Source organism: Macrobrachium rosenbergii, chromosome 15, assembly GCF_040412425.1.
Source record: "Macrobrachium rosenbergii isolate ZJJX-2024 chromosome 15, ASM4041242v1, whole genome shotgun sequence".
Taxonomy (NCBI): Eukaryota; Metazoa; Arthropoda; class Malacostraca; order Decapoda; family Palaemonidae; genus Macrobrachium; species Macrobrachium rosenbergii.
In genome coordinates, this window is record NC_089755.1 from 55,849,298 (window position 1) to 55,863,110 (window position 13,813).

The following is a 13,813-nucleotide window of genomic DNA, read 5'->3' on the forward strand; positions in this document are numbered from 1 at the left end:
AGTATGTCACGACTGTCCTTTCTGATAAGGCGATATCTAACATCTGTCTCCTTGAAGGATTTGTGTATTGAAACAGGTGCTTTCGACTATATCAAAACAAAAGAGTAATGTTTGGCCTTGAAAAAAGGCGAAGGCCTTTCTTAAATATTAGGAAGGTTAATATAGGCCTATGTATAATGCCATGTAATCTCTTTTCTTGCCCGACCGCTGTCTGACCAACCAGTTATATAGAATATCCTTTTTTATGACGTATAAAGAAATGCCCCCATCATATTCCAGTGTGTCTTGGAGTCTCTCAAGAAAAAAGTTCTAAATAGTACTTTTAAGCTAGTTTTTCATGAAAAATAAAAATATTGTATATAAGCAAAGCTGCAAGGTTTTATTGAGCAATGAGTCAAGACAACACTTCATGACTGATCTTCGAGCCATTGAATTACTGAGAAAGCATAGCCATTTACACGGGCCGTAATCAATGCTGAAACCCTTGTCCCTTCGTGGTAAGCATCTGCTCCAAAAGCAGATGCTGGAAGTCCCCGACACGTGCGAGTACATCCGAAACGTCAAGTACGACACGGTGAAAGACTCGAGAATAAAGCCGAAACGCCGGCAAAGGTCTCTTCATCCCGTTCGCCTCTTCTTCCTGACTTTGCCTGGAACAGAGGGACCTCAGTTCTCGCGCAAATACCGTAGAATGGGCAGCCACTCATGAGTCGCCGTGTGCATCCAGATATACCCCTGGTCTCGTTTTCCACTCGCTGGCGCTGAAAAACTTGTCGCAGGGGACCAGAAGAGCTCGTTCGCGAAACGCTGGAAAACTCGCTCACAAGCGCCTGTTGTTAGTCCCGCTGGAAGGATACACATTATGCTTGCGCTGGAAATGGCAGCGCTTGATGAGTTTTTTTTTTTTTTTCTTTTTTCTTGTTTCTGTCCTTTTCAAAAGGTGCGCGACGCGAGTCCTTGCGGATCAGAAACGCATGCGATGCGGAAACGCTGAAATGGAGAGAAGGATTATTTTTCATCTTTTAGTTCTGATATCTGAGGATCAAGCTGGACTTTCCAGGCTTTAAGTATAGAAGAAAATATGAAGGAGCCTCGAGTAAGTGATCAGTAGGAAAAGCAATTCTTGGGATCACTGCTAAAATCCTTTAGCTCTAATTGATTATAATGAGAGAAATGACATATTTCAATGGACCTTATGGGACCAGACGCATGCACACACGATAATATATATAATATATATATATATATATATATATATATATATATATATATATATATATATATATATATAAATATATATATGTATATATATACACTCTCTCTCTCTCTCTCTCTCTCTCTCTCTCTCTCTCTCTCTCTCTCTCTCTCTCTCTCTCTCTCTCTCTCTCTCTCTCTCTCTCAAATAACTGTTTACTTCATTTTCTCCTCATTCAGTAGCTTAGAGCTTTTCGGGATTTTTGCAGTCATTCTTGATAACTTTTAATAACATTGTTGTTTTGATGTGGGGAGGCTAATTACCGATGCTAATTACCTATATGATTATTCATAGATAATTATTGCCTTTAAGCGGACGTCGGTCTGAATCCTGTTGGAATTTTTTCTCTAGACTCAGACTAATCTTTCCTATTTTGAATTCAGCGAAATTACGTAAATTTCTTTGTTTTTTTTTTTTGCATTGTCATCTGAGAATGAATTATTATAAGTTAATGAGTGAGTTTATCATGGCTTTAACCTCACGTATGTACGATTTTCTTTGTCAATTCTGACATTACGTAATATACAAAAGATGCGTTTAACAACAAGGCAGGACGAGGAAGAAAAAAAAAAAAAATATTGAAAACAGAGCGACCGCCATTTGTACGGTGAAGGGTCGAGACCATATTTCATCTGACCCTGTCATCTAGTGTCACCGAAAATGACCTTTGAAGCCATTGGGGCTGTCTTCCCTTCAGGGTATCCCCTGATTTACGAACACCTAATAAACGACGGGCCAGCCCTGAATTAGACGCACAATTATTTCCAAAAATCACCCGCGATGCTCGATTGTTTTGGGGCTCGACCGCGCGCATGCGCTGTTTTGGCGAATTCATAACGGTGATTCCAGCCTAGGGTACGGGGGGTTATATTTCCGAGAGGGCGGGAGATGGCTGTGTAGCGTTCTTGTCCTTCGAGTATATATCTGTTATTGGGCGTGGGTGGAGTAAGTACACCATTTTATTTATGGCTGATTAATAGCAGAGATGTTCCTTTGTGCAATGGTGAATAATAATAACGTCCGCTTTCATGAATGCAGCTCTGCGCTCATTACGTTAATGCATCTTCATTACCATTCCCACATTTGATTATTTCGGAGGAAATTAAGTGTTGATTCCTGCATTTATGCTTGAGTCCGTAAATGAGGAAATTCAGTTACATTTTTGCTTGTACAGTAACAGAAAATGTTTCCCTATGATACAGGCTGATGTTACATCAGACGAAAGCTTGCTAAAAATGGCAAATTTGGTCAGAAACAGATGGCCCAAAATTGTTACATGAGAGAGTAGTACAAAGCAAATAGGGTCGCAAACAGATGGCCCAAAATTGTGACGTAATTGATTAATACAGATCAAATTGGGTCACAAACAGATGGCCCAAAATTGTGACAGAGTAATACAGAGCAAATTGGGTCACAAACAGATGGTCCAAAATTGTGACGTAAAGATTATTACTGGGCAACTTGTGTCACAAACAGCTGGCCCAAAATTGTGACAGTAATACAGAGCAAATTGGGTCACAAACAGATGGTCCAAAATTGTGACGTAAAGATTATTATAGAGCAAATTGGGTCACAAACAGCTGGTCCAAAATTGTGACATAAGAGATTAATACAGAGTAAATTGGGTCACAAACAGATGGTCCAAAATTGTGACATAGAGTAATACAGAGCAAATTGGGTCACAAACATAGGGCCCAAAATTGTGACGTAAGAGATTAATACAGAGTAAATTGGGTCACAAACAAATGACCCAAACTTGTGACGTAAGAGATTAATAGAGAGCAAATTGGGTCACAAACAGAGGTCACAAAATCGTGACTCAAGAGATTGTTATCACTCAGCAAAGGGGAAAAAGTAAACCACAATTTCATATTTGAAATATACTAATTTAGTAAGTTCTGCAAACATTGAGATCTTCATAATTTTGTCAAATATTTAAGATACACTGAAGTTTCCCCTTGCAGTTCCTGAAAAGTATCATTTTTTTGGAAGTGATATATATATGATTCTATACCTGTATGACTAAGAAACTTCTTTCCAATTCTTCTTATATATATATATATATATATATATATATATATATATATATATATATATATATATATATATATATATATATATATATATATATATATATATATATATAAATAAATACATATATATATATAAATACATATATATATATAAATACATATATATATATATAAATACATATAAATATATATATATATATATATATATATATATATATATATATATATATATATATATATATATATATATATATATATATATATATATATATTCTGCTCAAACGTAGGGACCTCAACTTAACGGACGGCTGTATCTATCAGCTACAATATTATGATTAGGTTTTCCTTTGCTACCATTCTAGATGTGATATATTTTATGATAAACCTCATAAATTGAATGTTGAGTGTAAATTACGGGTCAGTTCAGGTAAGAAACTATGTGGAATTGCTATTCTCTGCAGGATACCTAGAAAAATGTTGAAGAGCAGCCTATAATGTAAGGTCTTTGTAACTTAACATATTTTGGTACTTACCTGAAAGGCATACCACGAGAGTGTCTGTTACGATGAGGTGGAATTATGTGTTTGTAGATATATATATATATATATATATATATATATATATATATATATATATATATATATATATATATATATATATATATATATATGTGTGTGTGTGTGTGTGTGTGTGTGTGTGTGTGTGTGTGTATGTATTTGTGTAAAACAAAGAGAAATAGACACCTATGACCTCCAGAAATACTTATGACCTTTCCTTAAGTGAAAGCTCAACGAAATCATTGCTTTTTTTCTCTCTCTTTTAAAATATGCAAGTCAAGTATAATGAGCGACCTTGCCTGTCTGAATTATCAATGCCAACAAAAAAAAAATTGTTTTCATTAACTTTGACTGATAACCTTACCCATCAGTGCCTTGATATTATGAATTTATAAGTCATTTTTTAGGCATGGACGTTTTGGCCATACATTAGCTGTGTAAATACTTTTCTGCTTCCGTTGAATTTTGCCATTTATTTCCTTCTATTTCCGTTCGTGCTATTTCCTATAAATGCTTTTATTGTTCTGCTTATTTCATCTTAATAACTGCTTGGTGTTGTGGTTGTTACCTCATACACACACACACACACACACACACACACATATATATATATATATATATATATATATATATATATATATATATATATATATATATATATATATATATATATATATATATATATATATATATATATGAGTAAAAACCCACAGTAATGTAATTGATACAGTAAATTGTATTTTTTATAAGATAAAAATATACAAAAAGGGGATGTTTTGCATCTTGAGAAAAATACAATTTATCAATTACATTATTGTGGCTTTTTTACTCATTATTTTTTATCACAATATAGTGATGCTCCACAGAGATGTATATATATATATATATATATATATATATATATATATATATATATATATATATATATATATATATATATAATAACGTTTGCACTGTACCCCACTCGTGTTTATTTTTAATTCTATAATATCGGGTTCTCTGAATGTTTAATTTATCTCGTCCACTTAAGACTTCTCCCGTATCTGTTATTATTATCTCGTCCAAGAGGATTCATATTTTAATGTCTCTCTTCGTTCAAGCTAGCGTGTATCATTTGTCTCTCACCATTCCGACATTTTTGCCAACCTTTGTCCTTTCTCAATATTCCTCTTTCGTGCCGAGACCTTTATTCTAGTTCCTCGAAGCAAAATCGAAGCCAACAGGAAGATCTGAATTAGAACAACTCTGTTGTTCCGAAGACTTGAAGAAGAAAAAAAATTCGGTACATAAATTCAAAACTTTAAAGCCAGTCGTTTTACTCCATTACCGCTGTGCGCAGTCATACCAGCAGTCACTGGGTTCGTGGCATACATCTCGCGATGTATAATCACAAGATATTCATATACTTGCCTGGACCCAAATTAATACTAATGCCTGTGTACATCACCTTAGCCAAAGCAGTCATCAAATAAAGTTGGGATCGCAGCGCACTTTTCTCTTGCAGATTGCGGACATACGACCACGATACCCCGAGGAACTTGAGCAATTATTTGCCAAAAGTTACCATGAACTCATTCCCATCAAACAATGCTATCTTTATGGACGTCTCTCTTTTCTTAACGGCGTATTCGTCGGGGTTAATCCGTCGTTTTATGGCCAGAAATATACGTTTTAGAGGGCACATATCGTCGGGTCCGAGTCGCGGTAGGCTCCTCCGATAAGATAATGGCCAATGAGAAGTAATGTTAAACCTTTCAATGGAGTCAGGAGGAGCCCACAAAAAAAACTAGTTACTCTCTCTCTCTCTCTCTCTCTCTCTCTCTCTCTCTCTCTCTCTCTCTCTCTCTCTCTCTCTCTCTCTCTCTCTCTCTAAAAGTCTAAAATGCCCGTACCAATCATGCAATCATGATGGCAGTTGGCAAAGTGATGATATGCAATTTGATCCGCTTATCGATATGAATTCTGACAAGTGATTATTTCAAAGGAGTTTTGTCAGAATCGTTCCGTCGCGGTAATTGATCAGATAAACAGTAAGTCGAGACAAAAATGGAATGAGGTGGGAGCTTAGACATTTTGAAATCTCTATTAAAGGGGGAAAATGAATCTTATAAAATTTCATTGGTTTTTATAGCTGCTTGAATATGAAGGTGCTTTAGGGTTAGGTTGATAGGTGCCTGTATTCCTTGCAGTGTATTATTAAGATGCTGGTCACAATTTACGAGGGAAACTCTTGACTTGAGATTCGTATTTATCATAATCAAAGTCTGAATCCCTTCAATTATTCTTCATTCTACTTAGGAACTCTGATGTGCTAAGTAGCCGTAAGCAATACAGAATTTGGCATAAAATATTCAATCATTAAAAGCAGCCAAATAACATTATTTTTTCCTTCACTGATGTAAAATGTTCATGATTACATTTGTGTTTTATACTTATGTACTTAAAGCTGGCATTAATGTCATTTTTCCTTACTCGTATAACATGATCTTGTCCTTCTTGTTGCCTACATTACTTACCTATCCATCCGTTAACATTTCGGTAAAATCTGATGACAGCAAGTGAGCTCGAATGTCCAATTGTCTGCAGAGGTTTAAATAGCTCTTAAAGTAGCCATCTTGAATTTCCTTAGACATTGTATCCCCTTGAGGATAACAAAGTCTTCTATCAACCGAACGTCATAATGTTGGCCCAGTTTACCTGATAGATCGCTTAGAATGACAAAAAGGGTGGAACTCCTTCAGACTTCCTTTGGAGAATAACCTTTTATCGTCATCTGTGGCCGAGGGAAAGAGAGAACGCCGCTAATAACCTGTTGGATTTAGTATATAAGAAGTATCTTAAAGCGATGGCTTAGGTCTAAAAGAAAAAAGAAAATATTTTAGACAACAGTAGGTACGTCTGACTGTAGAAAGGAAAATATTCGATTGTCACGGAATATTATTCGATATTGATGCTAAAATACCCTTGGTCTGATTAGAATCCTTTTACGAAGTAATTTCAAGCGCAACTAAAGTTTCCAAAAGAATTAGGTCATCACGGAACTAGAATGACGTAGGTTAAGGAGCAAAAATTGATGGCAAATTCTTGTAAATTCTAGTAAATCGAAGTTTAATATAGACTCACAGTAACCTGGCCCAAGTCTGAGAGTGATGTGTTCGTTTTAGGGGAAGCAAATATTGATAGTAAATTCTTGTAAACTCTTGTAAATGAAGTTGAAAACAGGTTCATAGCAACTTGACCCAAGAGACTGATGTGTGCTCATGCGAGTGGAAAGAGTCGCTGGCTAAACAAAGGACCTCACAAACTCCTTACTTGGTGAGATTTTGCTGCTATGCATCTGCTCTGAATAATTAGACCCAACCCTTCTTTTAACCCCTTCGACTCTTTATCTATTCGGACCTCCCTCTCCCACGTAGCCATTTTTCACCCTCCAGTCCTCTTTATCCTTCCCCTCCTACTTCTCTATTCTCTAATTCCTCTTCTTCTTCTTCTTCTTCTTCTTCTTCTTCTTCTTCTTCCTCTTGTCCTGCCTTTAGCAGCCTAGCCTGCTCCCTCCGCACCCCGTCTGAACCGCGCCACGATTCCAGGTCCAGATTAAAGATCAGTTTGGTGGTCTCCATCATAGCTCGGTATCTTGACACCTAACACGTCTCAAAGGGCTTTTTGCCTCAACACTCGACAACCGGCATCTCTTGTCAGGTTTGTCAGCCAGGGAGACGCTGTCAAAGGGTGGTGGTACGAAGGAGGGGGGGAGGGCGGTTGCTGGGAGAAAGAGGGGAGGGGGGTGGTAGGTGGGTCATTTGTCATGATTATCATGGATCCCAATAGATGCGAGGCTCCATAACAGTTACTAATGGCCTACAAAAGTAGTAGGAGGAGCATAACACAGCCGGTGCATTTGCATCCCAATGGAAAGCGTCAATTGCTTAATATTTTCGTGGGCCATGATTCTCGAGAGGTGTCCGAGTTTTAAATATGGCCGCAAATGTGCGCTACATGAACGCCTCGCAATGGAACCTCTGTTATCGGCGCGAGAGGCCACTCATCTTGGCCAACTTTCACGTTGTCTCGGAGCCCTTCACGGCCTCATGACCGAACATTATTTTCACGTCGTGTGAGTATAGAAAGGGAATCACTGCGTTCGATAAGACTGCTCGCATTACTCTTTCTGCAAACGGAGACTTGGTTATTTGATATAACCGAGTAATATAGACGTTGCCTGGAAAACTTTATGGCCTTGCAGATTCACAGCTGGTGAGCCTCTTATCTTCCAGGGAGTCAGCTAAAGTTTCAGAGACCTGTGGGTGATACTTGTAGAGAAAAGACTACTGCAAAGAAAAGACTTCTTGCAGTGGTCTTTTCTTTGCAAGTCTCACCTACAGTTCTCTGAAACTTTAGCTGACTCCCTGAAAAGAAAAGACTTCTTGCAGTAGTCTTTTCTTTGCAAGTCTCACCTACGGTTCTCTGAAACTTTAGCTGACTCCCTGAAAAGAAAAGACTACTGCAAAGGAAAGACTTCTTGCAGTAGTCTTTTCTTTACAAGTATCACCTACAGTTCTCTGAAACTTTAGCTGACTCCCTGAAAAGAAAAGACTTCTTGCAGTAGTCTTTTCTTTACAAGTATCACCTACAGTTCTCTGAAACTTTAGCTGACTCCCTGAAAGGAAAAGACTACCGCAAAGAAAAGACTTTTTGCAGTAGTCTTTTCTTTGCAAGTCTCACCTACAGTTCTCTGAAACTTTAGCTGACGCCCTGAAAAGAAAAAACTACTGCAAAGAAAAGACTTCTTGCAGTAGTTGTATCTGGCAGTCATTGCAAAGTTAAGTGTTTACCAATGACGAGAGACTCTCCTCTGTACAGTTTCCAAGTGAAACGTAAAAGAGAAACATTCCGGGATCCCACGATCCTTGGACTTGAACATCCATTCCTGTGCCGGAGAGCAAAAAAAAAGTTAATGATCAATAGAGAATCCCACAAAGGCCCACTACACAAATCAGATTTTCTCGATCAGGAAAAATTCCAAACGGGAGCAAACTCCCAATTGATAGGACCACCTAATACCCGCAGGGATTCCGTTTTGTGAACCACGTTAAATACAGCTCTCCAGAATTAAAAGAAGCATATGTGTGGGCCAAAGAAGACACTGTTACCGGGCAGATAATGTCTGACAGTGCTTTACGACGACCATAAAGTTCAAACAATGAATATCGCCGGAGAACATTTGCATAAACGAAGAAAAGTGAACGGAGGCATTTTGTCTTGGTTAACATTAAGCAGCAAGTTAGCTAATCCGGAACAAAATATTCTCGACGCTATGCAAATTTCGATGCTTTTAACGTTGGCCCTCTGTCGGCAGGGGGGACACAATGACAAAGTCATCCGCAGTGAAGAGTGTTTGAAGAGAATGAGGGATTTTGAGGGTGTTTAGACGAACTGCAGATAGAAAAGGATTTTTGTTTTTGATTTTAAGGAAGTGGTGAAAGCATGCGAGTGCAAGCTAGAGAACACTAAATAAAAGGACATAGAAAGCAAGAAAGATTTTTAAATTAAGGAATGGCATTTTGGTAATGGGGATAATGCCTCTGTAGAAATACGACCGTCTTCTGATGCCCTGAAAAAAATTTAATAGTACTGATGCTAATAAAATGGAATGGGTATACGACAAATATATATATATATATATATATATATATATATATATATATATATATATATATATATATATATATATATATATATATATATATATATATATATAGAGAGAGAGAGAGAGAGAGAGAGAGAGAGAGAGAGAGAGAGAGAGACTTGGAAAAGAGAGAGAAAAGACAGTTGGAAAGAGAGAGAGAGAGATAGAGAGAGAGAGAGAGATAAACTTGGAAAAGAGAGAGAGAGACAGACTTGGAAAAGAGAGAGAGAGAGACTAGTAAGCTCGCAAAGAAATTAATAGTAGGATTTGGACTGAGGCCGGCCGCGGTCTGAGAAAAGAAAGGGGAAAAGAAAAAAAAAAAAACTAAAACTGTCCCTGGCTGCTTTATCTGACCCGACTCCTCATTTACAACAACATTATCAGTTCAAGACGTGACACCGACACGCTGTTCTAATGTCCACTGATATATCTAGCCACCAACCACACACACATACACACATACACACACACACACAACACAGACATATATGTACCTTGTTAAAACACACACACACACACACATGTGCTCCAACTATGCAGACTTATGTGCTGTTAGGGGAACTCAGTTTGCTATTAAACAGAAACGTAATTTGTTGGCACATTATAAATAAGCTTATCTGCACGGGTCTAGTATAGTTGTATATATAAATATATTAAGCACCGTACGAACATTTAGTGTGACTATGTCGGGGATTCGGTTTCTTTACACGGTTGTGCTGAGAGCCAGAAAGGATTCTGTGTATGAAAAAGGATCTTCATGGTCCTAATATAAACAATGAGGCCTCAGGATTCCTATTTATGACTTTCTCTTAAACAAGTGACTGGGAGAGGACTTAGAAGTAACGTAAATAGATTAAGATCAATGAAGATAAAAAAAAATTAGTTATGTACACGAACGCTGTATAAATATAAGTAAATATATATGCATATATACATATATATACTGCACACACACATACACACACACACACACACACACACACACACACACATATATATATATATATATATATATATATATATATATATATATATATATATATATATATATATATATATATATATATATATATATATATATATATATATATATATATATATATATATATACACATAATTTGATAGTTGACTTAATTTCGATTTTATAAGGCTCGTGCATTTGCAAAAGACTTAACAAAATTGTTGACTTGCTACGAGATATGGCATCTTCAGTTCTTAATAAAATTATTGTTATTCTAGATAAAACTATTGTTAAACTCAAGGTCTAAAGAATACCTTAGACCTCAGTCAAACACTGGTCAACATGGGATAACGCGAACATTTACAACCGTTAGGCCTACCCTTACCCAGATGAAAACAAGTTGTAGGCCCATAGATTATTTCATCAGAATGTTGGCACCTGTTTTTTTTTTTTTTTAAATCCTGAAGCATGAATCATGATGAGACATTAACAAAACGTTTTTTTTTTTACACGGTTGCCAAACCATAGTTAAGATTCTGCCGTTGACAAAAAAAAAAAGGAAATTTATTAAAATTTTAAAAGCTCAGTTTGTCATGTGGAAAAGAAAGAAGAGTTGTTTGTAGCGCACATGACTATCCCGATAGAAGACATAAATTCTTTTCTCAAGTTAACTTACGTTTTATTTCTATTTTACTTCTTATTTCCTGTTTGATGTCTTATGTTTGTTTCCTGTGTCTTATTTCTCATGTTTTACCCACTTTGCTTCAACAGTAAACACCGAAAACCTGAGAGTAATTTGCGTGAGAAAATTGTCGTCATAAATCGATGAGTTCGACTCGTATTATTACGTAGAGAACCTTTTAATTTAACGACCAAGAATTCGAGAGTTCATTATTTTCCTTTTCTTTATTGCCTCATGTTTATGCAGAACGCTCTCTTCTTCTCCTTCAGTAACATTCAATAATAAAGTAAGCATCATTTCTCGCGAAAGTTTTCTCCTGTTTGAGTTACGATCTCTTCAGAATTAGGCATGTATATCATAATGCTTAAGAATCAGAAAGTACCCATTCCGGTAAGTGAAAGGCGAGTGTTGTGCTTTACGGCCCAATGGCTGATATGAATAACAATAAAATATAATATATATACTACTTGAGGAACAAGTCGCTGTAGTGTTGCGTGGTGTAAAAGCAAATGTATATATATATATATATATATATATATATATATATATATATATATATATATATATATATATATATATATATATCTTATCCTTTATTTTTGGAGAATTATTTTGATAGTACACATAAAAAAATTATTACCTTTGGCTAGATTTACTAAGATAGAGGTTATCGTTATGTTTTTAGATTTCTGTAAAAGAACACTATTGTGCCGGCTTTGTCTGTCCGTCCGCACTTTTTCTGTCCGCCCTCAGATCTTAAAAACTACTGAGGCTAGAGGGCTGCAAATTGGTAAGTTGACCATCCACCTTCCAATCATCAAACATGCCAAGTTGCAGCCCTCTAGCCTCTATAGTTTTTATCTTAATTAAGGTTAAATTTAGCCATAATCTTACTTCTCAGAGCGCTATAGGTACCGACAACATAGGCCACCACCGGACCGTGGCTGAGTTTGGTGGGCCGCGGCTAAGAGTTTTATGGGCCGTGGCTGAGGCCACCACCGGACAGAAAACTCGATTGCGCCGAAGAAACTTTGGCGCATTTTTTACTTGTTTATCATTTGCACTCAGTTTCCACTTAGTACAATATTCAGTTTACACTTGTCAGTTAATCAGCACTAAAATTTTAGTTTTTGTTTTTAACAGTATATGTCAAATAATTTAACATTTTTTTTTTTTTTTGCTTTCAGGAGATAAAAGGAAATATATATATTTTTTTTAACCAAGGTGGGATATTGTGAAGGAGAATAGTTGGTGCTATAAATAGTAAATATATATATATATAATATCGCCTCCAACAAATTTAAAGCTGCGACAGCTGATATATCTTCTAATATGACAATTATTAGGACTTTTGAGATGCATGATGCAAAAAGAGTGATATTTCATATAGGATGAACTTGGTGTCAGTACAAAAAAGAATTATATATATATATATATATATTTATATATATATATATATATATATATATATATATATATATATATATATATATATATATATTGGAGGCTGCTGATTGGTATGGGTGTCACAGAATTCTATGGGACGATGGACCTCGGGTCACTGGGGACAGCATATTAGAGAAAGTACATGGAACCTCAATCAGAGGTCATACTTTTTAGTAAGACTTTTTTCCTTGTGCCCAAGAAAGAGAGAGAGAGAGAGAGAGAGAGAGAGAGAGAGAGAGAGAGAGAGAGAGAGAGAGAGAGAGAGAGAGAGAGAGAGAGGTGATAAGTAGAATGTGAAGAAGTTAAAGGAGAGAGAGAGAGAGAGAGAGAGAGAGAGAGAGAGAGAGAGAGAGAGAGAGAGAGAGAGAGAGAGAGAGAGAGAGGGAGGGGAAAAGTAGAGTGTGAAGAAACTAAAGGAGAGAGAGAGAGAGAGAGAGAGAGAGAGAGAGAGAGAGAGAAAAGGAGGAAGGAGATAAGTAAAATGTGAAGAAGCTAAAGAAGAAAGAGAGAGAGAGAGAGAGAGAAGGAATACATATGCGACGTGTGCGCCAATGATCGATTCCTTGTTTGCGGGAGAGATGAATCACAGTCTACCTGGGATGCTGTACCACATTGATCTTACTCAGTGCTTAAGAGGAATGAACATGGCACTTAGACAGGTCACCTATCTAGCCTATCGTCGACGTGAACAACAATGAACACATATGAGCTGGCGTTCAGGAGGGGAAAGGGGAATAGACAGTAATAGGAGGCAAATCCCCAACAGGTGTTTGGGTCAACGTTCGACCAATTGAGTGGCGTATCTGTAGGTCTACATATCAGGGAGAAAAATTATACTTGCTTGCCTTAGATTTGTAGACATTCAGTGCGTAAGGTGATGAGAGGGAGTTGTAGTGATTGGGCTGTTATGGGCTGTTCAGCTGTCAGAAATGTGATAGATGATAATACATCTCTCCAGCAACTAACCCTGTGAATATTGACTTCAGTAAATTAGGCGACTTTTAGGTAATTTATACGTAGCTAAATCTATTTCATTATATTAGGAAGAAAAATTAATTTCAAGTTGGTTATATCAGCAGAGAGAGAGAGAGAGAGAGAGAGAGAGAGAGAGAGAGAGAGAGAGAGAGAGAGAGAGATGAGAATTAAGACAACCATATTTTCAAACCTTGAGCTCAAATTTATTTAGCTACAGT

At 36.6% G+C, this 13,813-nt stretch overlaps 1 protein-coding gene across 1 annotated transcript in view; it reads right to left on the bottom strand.

Moving 5' to 3' along the window:
* The window catches only part of LOC136846361 (ABC transporter F family member 4-like), an 89,177-nt gene extending 81,712 nt beyond the window's left edge, over positions 1-7,465 (bottom strand). The window contains exons 1-2 of the mRNA XM_067117161.1: positions 7,304-7,465; positions 6,969-6,985 (exon numbers count right to left, since the gene is read on the bottom strand). Coding sequence (XP_066973262.1) covers positions 6,969-6,985; positions 7,304-7,465 — 179 coding nt within the window. The remainder of the gene's footprint in view (positions 1-6,968; positions 6,986-7,303) is intronic.
* Between the last annotated feature and the right edge of the window lie 6,348 nt (positions 7,466-13,813).